Source organism: Adiantum capillus-veneris, chromosome 2 (assembly GCF_014529385.1).
Source record: "Adiantum capillus-veneris isolate H3 chromosome 2, ASM1452938v2, whole genome shotgun sequence".
Taxonomy (NCBI): Eukaryota; Viridiplantae; Streptophyta; class Polypodiopsida; order Polypodiales; family Pteridaceae; genus Adiantum; species Adiantum capillus-veneris.
In genome coordinates, this window is record NC_140932.1 from 139,425,974 (window position 1) to 139,433,665 (window position 7,692).

Below are 7,692 nucleotides of genomic sequence, written 5' to 3' on the forward strand. Positions count from 1 at the left end.
AAGTCATAACATGATATAGACCTTGTGTTATCCATATTCCCTCCCTAGTTTTGATTTGTGTAGCCAGTAGCACACGCATCTTTGCCTCTAAAACAAATCTTCCATATCATCCAAATATTTCATCACCTTTTACTATATGCTCCTGTGTCTTTCCTTTGGGACTCACTATAAATGCATTAATGATTCCCACTGCAAATGCAATGTCTGCATGAGTCCCAATCCCTTTAGGAAAAAAACAAGTAGCATTTTAACAATTGTGTTGCCATTTTAGCCCTTTTCTCATTAGAATTGGGGCAATCCTCTTGGGTGACTTCCATATACGGAGACTTGAATATAATAAATCTTGGATTCTCTCCCTCCAAATTGAAAATGCTTCAAAATACAAAACTTGTACTCTTTTGTGACAAGAAGAGAAACTTCTTTAACTAGTTTGCAATAAGTCACATGCTAAGGAAATGATTTGATTCTCCCAAATTCTTCGTGCCAAAGTTCTCATGTAACTTGGGCTTCAATGGATCTACCTCTAGTTTCTTTCTCCTAGCTATGAGCTTTTCATTGACATAAAGGAATCAGAAGACTATTATCTGTAGCTTCTCTATGTTTAGAGGCAATGATCAATTTTCCTTTGTCTTTATCCACGAGACCTCAATAATTTTTCACAAATGTATCACTTTTTGTGCCACAAATTTTTTTCATTCTTGGAGTTTTTATCGTCACATTTTGTGCTAAAACATTTGAGAAATTTGCTGAAAAAGCTGTGAATAGGGATGGAAAATTGGCATTGGTGTCCGCTCTTTCCTTTTTTGCAATGGGCAATAGAAATAGAGACAAAAAGGATGAGTGATCTTCTTCTACACATTTTCTAAAGAGGAGGAAGAAAAAAGATGATGACAAGATAGGGGATGAAAAGAAGAAGAATGAAGAAGGACACGAAGTTGAAAGAGCGTGGATAGAGCACGTGTAGTCGGTGAGAAAAAAGCACAACCATGGAATACAAAGGCGAGAGGTGGAGGCAGGGGCACAAGTGTGCTCAGACGAGACGACCCCCCCCCCACACACACACACACACACACACACACACACACACACACACAAAGGATAAATTTTTAGAGCTTAACCTATGACGCGGCAAGGAGAAAGGGGGGGGAGGAGAGAAAGAGAGAACAAAATGTGAAAGGTGTAGGAACAATGTAAAGAGACATTTAAATTGACAAATCTTCAACAATTGAATACCTATAGGGAGGAGAAAAAAAAACACACACACACAGGAAGATTTTTAATGCCATAAAAACAATTTCAAAAGATAATATTTGATAACTTGGGTGAGAATAAAGTTATTCATGTTTCATCTCGTGACTCTCTCTCTTTCTCTCTCTCTCTCTAAAGTCTTGAACTTGAGACCATTGAATTGATCTTTGAGATCTTATGGGATCGTTTCTACAATGTTTTAAATTCTCCTCTTATAAAGGCTTGTGTATTTTAGAGCTCTCTCTAAAGTCTTGAACTTGAGACGATTGAATTGATCTTTGAGATCTTATAGGATGGTTTCTACAATGTTTTAAATTCTCCTCTTATAAAGGCTTGTGTATTTGAGAGAGAGAGAGAGAGAGAGAGAGAGAGAGATCATAGCCACCTATACTTTTCATTAAAGAGATTGAAAAAAAAGAAAATTTCTTATCCTATCCACGCATCAACTCGGAGTCGTCTCTTCAACCACAACACCAATTTGTTAGCTACTATGCCATGATGACATGTTGTACTTGTATGCACACGAGAGCTCTAGGCAATCTACTATCCACCCAACACATGGAAGGGGGTGTCTTTGTGTGCCTATGAATGAATGAATGAATGAGAGAGAGAGAGAGAGAGAGAGAGAGAGAGAGAGAGAGAGAGATAACTATATCTTGTTGCATAGAAGGAGAGAAGACGTGGTTGTAAGAACATACAATGAGAGAGAGAGAGAGAGAGAGAGAGAGAGAGAGAGAGAGCTTTCAACTTATGTGTGCCATCTCTATATCATTCCAATTTTATCAGAAGCTTCAAACGCGAATATTTGATGTAAGGGGTGGCTGAGGCACCCCCAACTTAATATAGTTCATAGCTGTTGTTGGCTGCTAGCTATAGGACGCATGCAATGCAATTGGCGTGGCCCTCAGAAAGCCCCTTTAGAGGGCCTATGGGGGAGTTCTCTAAGGCATAGGAAAATGACTTATGTCAGATAGTCCCGAGGATAGGGGATCCTCATCACTATCTCTCACAGGCATGGACAGGAGGGATCAATGGCCCATTTTTAATTTTGGGGAGTGCGGGCATTGTGGGCTGTTGATCTTGTGACGCCGCCCGAATTTACCAATCTGCCCGAGTTTACTAAACTGACTTGAATTTACAATGCGACGGCTTCATCATAGAAGAAACACACCTCCCAATGTTTTCAACAAGCACGTGCAGGTGAGGTGGTTAAGGTGATAGGCTTGCAAAGGTGACATCCTGGGTTTGAATCCGAAGAAGGAGAGAGGGGGACGCTCGAATTTACATGTTTTGTGCACTTGAGTTCTTATTTTCTCAAATTTACCAAAAACGGATTGGACCAATCATTACTCACTCATATGGCGTGGACACATGCCCGTGTGAGATATTGAGGAGGGATAGGGCTCAAAAAGACTGTGGGATTTTAAAATGGACAATTCCTCTGGAAGAACTCATCTTGTGTGGGCGTCGAGTTGAGGGATAGCAAAAGGTAGACCACTAGAATTTTTTGGGAGTCAATGAGTGGCCTGTTCCAGAAAGCGCGATGAGAGACGAGGGACGTGGAGCAATGGTGGTCGAACACGTGGATGAGCAGAGATTGCAAAGCCAAAAGCTCGCGCGAGAGTAGCTCTGGAAGAAGCACTCTACCAAACGGCGGGCGTTCGCTCTTCCTCCTCGCCACACGCCCGCGTGCGTGCTGTCAAGCTTCCCTACAGGCTACGCCTTCGCTCTCTGGGCCTCCCTCTCTCTCTCTGGCGCACACACACACACAGACGCCCACCCACGCCCGCAACCCCCACTGCTTATTTATACGCCAATTGCGGTTGCGCAAGCCCTTCTTTGCGATTTACTTCCCCGCTCTCAGTTCGTAGATTGACCTTAGTGGGCAGTGGGCGCTCCCATTAGGGTTTCTCCTCAATGGGTTGCAGCTCTTTTCTGACGCCATCGACATCCCTCCGCATTGTCCGTTCGAGAAGCTTTTTCCGTAGTAGACGAGATGAAGTGATTGCGCAAAGGTCCCTGCATTTCGCCTTTCTTCCAAGTCTGTCAAGGGCGACACTTGCAGAGAGTCAGGCTCCCTCAAGACCTGGGCCAGCAGGGGGTGTCTCTGCCGAATCAGGCAGCTCAGATTTGGAGGCCTGCTCCGATCAGCCGTCTCCCATTGATTTCGCTGAAGCTGTTGTCTCTGCGATCGATGCGGAAGGCCAGAAGAGGAGACTGGAAAAGGAATTGAGGAGAAAATCTGAGCGAACGACTTATTTATTTGCGGCAGTTGCTTCCACTGTCGGCATCACATTTCTTGCCGCCGGGGCTGTCTATTACCGCTTCGCATGGCAAACGCAGGTAATGCATTTATTCTCGGTGACAATCTTTAGTTTGCCCACTTGTATGATCGGGTCCCTTGCTTATTACTGGCATTGCACTAGTGAGGAAACTGCATTGGCTTTGCATGGGTTTAAACCTCGATGTAGGAGTTAAAGTTATCCCTCTGCGGATTACTTTAAAGAGTCAGCTGAAAGAATGTAGCTGCCCGCAAGTAGCCTCAAGTCGCACAGGGAAAGATACTCTTATGGCACAATGTGTCTGTTCTCCATGCTGGAGCAGTCGAGCGAATTATAATTTACTCCTCCCCACCCTTGACAAATCTGTGCATGCTTCCGACAGACTTTCTTTTAAACAAAGTAAATGAATTTCTTTGTGAAGAATGACCTGGATCATTCCACCTTACAAATTATCGTATAATAAACGCTTATGTAGCTGCTACCTTTGGATAGAGCATTCCCATGTGCTGCCTACTTTTCTTTTGATTTTTGCTGATAAAAAATCTGATAAGCTAGTGATTTTTTGCCGTTCAGAAGCGGGCTCGTTAGAAGGAGTTTGGAAGAAGCATTCATTCACGAAGTCGCGCATCAATAATTACGTAAACTCATTTTGAAATAACGCAAAAAACATTTCCAGGGTTGTGTTTTCAAATTCACAATCTGACACTCTGACCCATTGAGTTATACCCGCCCTCGGGGCTAGCTCCCCGCCCCTTCAGCTAAGCGGAACGGCCATCGGCAAGGCGAATCATCTTACGACTTTTTTGTCTTTTAATTGAGTTAATTTTCTTTAAAGAGCCGCAAGCAGCCCTAGATGCATGCCTTTGTTTTGTAATTCCCTTCCAAGGTCCCCCTGTTTGATTCGTGGACAGAGTTATGCCATACTCTGTGGCTAACGCCAAAAGTAGAATAACACGCTCAAAACAAAGTCACATTGTGATGCCAGGAGCGATCAAACGTTCTCATTGCACTCCTCAAGAACTGTGACAGCGTTTTCATTATAAGACTATCTAGGGTTAGGACTTAAGCCCTAGTTAGCACTACATTGCCTGATTCTCCTTTGTGATAGATGGTTTCATTGTAATGCGTTGCTCTTGGGCTCAGAAATGAAAGCTCAGACTTGAATTTCATGGGTACCATGAGTGATGGACCTTATGTTCATTCCCGTGTTGTTCTATGCCCACCCTCTCCCTGGAGGGTAACCGGAGTAGAGCTAATGATGTAAGTTCTTCATCGCAGGAAAAGGGCCAGAGAGGGGGGAGGTTTTTTATTTTTGACCCTAGTACTAAGTCTGAGGCATCCAGGCGAAAGAAGGGCCCTATAAAAAGTGGTTTGAGTACATTTGAGTTGCTCCTGGCAGCTGGAAACTGCGAGACCACATCAAAGGCATGGAATTATCAAGGAAATGTTTTTTTTGTGGGTGGATTCTCTCACTCGACAATGGTCACTATTTTCATAGAAGAGTAGGGCCCTATTGTCTGTCTTTGGCAGTACTTTGTCAACTTTAATATGGAGTATTGGCATTATCCTGCGCAGTGCGATTATTCAGGCTTTGATTTGTAATCATGGCCATTGATAGGGGGATGGAAAGGTGGTGTGTCTTCTTGGGCAGCAATGATACACTTTTGATTAAGTTTCGGCGTTGCCTATGTTTTTAGTGAAGTGCAGATGTATACAACTTGGGCTATGTAAATATCTTATGTTACTTTGTGATTATGGGGTAGCCCCTGCCAGGTTCTGCAATTGGTTTATGAGTACCTTTGTGATGAGCAGCTCGAGCTTGCAAGCAAAGCTGCTACTTGTTAAATTCTTCATCCCTTGTTTGCCTTGTGTTATAGGAGTTTTGCTACTGTGTTGGTTTACATTGACATCTTTGCTTGCCAGTGTAGGGTGCAGAGGTTCCCGTGTCGGAGGTGTTTGCAACTTTCTCATTGGCATTTGGTGCATCGGTAGGAGCTCTCTCTCCCTACTTTTTTGAGGATATCAACAAGGATGAACATGCTGTTTTTCTAGTATGTGGCTTGAACTTGAAATCACTCCAGGTTGGCATGGAGTATTGGGCTCGCTGGGCACACGATGCTCTTTGGCATGACTCATTATGGAGCATGCATGAGGTGAGTTGCATGTGATTCTGCAATCAAGCAATTCTCTCAGTCTCTTATTAGTTACTGCAAGAGCCACTTACGATCTAATTTGTAGTCTCTATGGTGATGCAGTCTCACCATCGCCCAAGAGACGGACCTTTTGAATTGAACGACATTTTTGCCATAATTAATGCAGTGCCCGCAATTGCCTTGATGGCATATGGTTTCTTTCATAGGGGATTGATTCCTGGGCTTTGCTTTGGGGCTGTAAGATTCTTAACCATGTCTCCAATTACAAGCCTTTGCTTATAAGCTGTTGCGTTCACTCTTCTCAATGTGCTGCATGGCATGACAGGGCTTGGGTATTACTGTCTTCGGAATTGCTTACATGTTTGTACATGATGGGTTGGTACATCGGAGGTTCCCGGTAGGGCCCATTGCAGACGTTCCGTACTTCCAGAAGGTTGCGGCTGCACATCAGGTATCGTGTGAGTACAGCACGGGTTTTCTACTGAACCTTTTGTTATTGTCTGGGGTTACCTAGGATGCTCTTGTATTGCTCTAGTTTTTGGAGAAGGCTTGTCTTTCTTTTCCCATTGCTAGTCACCTTGTGTTGTTTACTTTTGGTGTTACAGCTTCACCATGCTGATAAATTTAAAGGCGTGCCATTTGGATTGTTTCTTGGACCACAGGTAGGCTCCCATGGTTTTGTTTTACGCCTTTCAAACTGCCTCTTTGGATCTCTCTCTCTCTCTCTCTCTCTCTCTCTCTCTCTCTCACATTGCCATTCTGTCAATTTTGGCATCTCTTTACAAACGTCAGGAGTTGGAGGCACAAGTGGGTGGAGCCGAAGAACTGGAGAAAATGATACAAATTAGGAAGAAGCTGCCAACATCTACCCATTGAAAACATCCTCTGGACGGGGGAAGAGAGAGGGAGAAATGGAGGTTGGTGAGCTTCCAGCCGGTTCTTGGCGACTGACTGTTGTTTAGTATATAGGAAGATATTGGGCAGTGTGCTTATGAATATGGTGTTCTCTTCTGACCAGCTTATATGAAGGAAAATGGCTCGCAGGGTGAGAGAAAGTGACCAAATGCAGGACTTCAGTTGCTTTCATGTCATGTTCGGCAATAGATAATGTATGTCATAGACCTGCTCTACCAGTCTGTATGTACGTCTTACCAATGGAAAAAATTATATGAAGGGATGCTTTTTTCCAAGGTCTTGGAGGAAAGGTAGTGCCATGACATGCAGAGGATTCAGATGGTGCCTTTTATGGCAACGTGGACTGTACATGTGTGCATCCATTGTCAGCAAGTGTACATCACGCAAAATTTGTGATCCATTTATTGTACTATACTAAAGTTTTGTAAGAGGCAATTTGTGTGATGATTCTTTTCATAATAGAGACATGTGAATCACTGTCAAGCACGAAACACCTTTAAAAATGAATGAATTTGAACGTCAGGAGTCCGGCCTTAAGTATTTTGGTTAAAAAATGACTAATTATTCAGGAGGGTTATGTGAGATTTAGTGTTTATTATGTCTTTTGACTGTCTTCAATTTCAACATCATGGTCTTTGTAATGCAATTGGCCTTGAGGATGGTACATCTCTTGCGTCAAATTCTGTTTTGGGACAGCCTGCAAGAAATGCTAGTGAGAAGGTCAAGGTCATTGATTCAGAACTAGCAGGGAGGATTCTATTTTATGGTGTGCTCAGATGAGACTCTCTGGTTGCTACCTTGTCATCAAAAACAGCTTCCACAGGGTTGAAGAGTTTCTCAAAGTGACCTCAGGCATATTCCAGATACTCCTTGTTCCTGATGGTAAGTTCAGGTGGTTGGAAGATAGGGATAGCTACCCTATAATTCTCCCTCCTAAGTTGTTTGAAGCATCTGTCCATTTTTCCTGCCCTTGGAAAAAACCGGTGTGTTTCTATAGTTCTTCTTCAGCTTTGAGTCTAGCTCTCAATGCAGTGATATTTGGATTTGAGTCTCTTCACCTTGAGGGGAGGTTTCCAATATGACCAGTTGTTCAT

General features: G+C 43.3%; 1 protein-coding gene across 3 annotated transcripts; it reads left to right on the forward strand.

Moving 5' to 3' along the window:
• Positions 1-2,771: 2,771 nt before the first annotated feature.
• Positions 2,772-7,057, forward strand: LOC147463733 (beta-carotene 3-hydroxylase 1, chloroplastic-like). 3 transcript variants are annotated; one of them, XM_086490500.1, is made up of 8 exons: positions 2,772-3,591; positions 5,459-5,518; positions 5,612-5,683; positions 5,786-5,920; positions 6,009-6,134; positions 6,289-6,345; positions 6,476-6,600; positions 6,702-7,057. In XM_086490500.1, the coding sequence occupies exons 1-7, from the start codon at positions 3,166-3,168 to the stop codon at positions 6,557-6,559; spliced, it is 960 nt and encodes a 319-aa protein (XP_086346626.1). In that variant the 5' UTR covers positions 2,772-3,165; the 3' UTR covers positions 6,560-6,600; positions 6,702-7,057. The 3 variants fall into 3 exon arrangements, with proteins under 3 accessions (XP_086346626.1, XP_086346635.1, XP_086346617.1); XM_086490509.1 differs by having other exon boundaries at positions 6,728-7,057; XM_086490491.1 differs by having other exon boundaries at positions 6,476-7,057.
• Positions 7,058-7,692: the final 635 nt, after the last annotated feature.

What these genes read in the sequence shown, in the direction of transcription:
- LOC147463733 (XM_086490491.1), top strand. Translation starts at nt 3,166, where the DNA reads ATGGGTTGCAGCTCTTTTCTGACGCCATCGACATCCCTCCGCATTGTC. An exon ending in GCTTCGCATGGCAAACGCAG is followed by an intron (nt 3,592 to 5,458) that starts GTAATGCATTTA and finishes TTGCCAGTGTAG; the next exon opens with GGTGCAGAGGTTCCCGTGTC. An exon ending in CTGGGCTTTGCTTTGGGGCT is followed by an intron (nt 5,921 to 6,008) that starts GTAAGATTCTTA and finishes ATGGCATGACAG; the next exon opens with GGCTTGGGTATTACTGTCTT.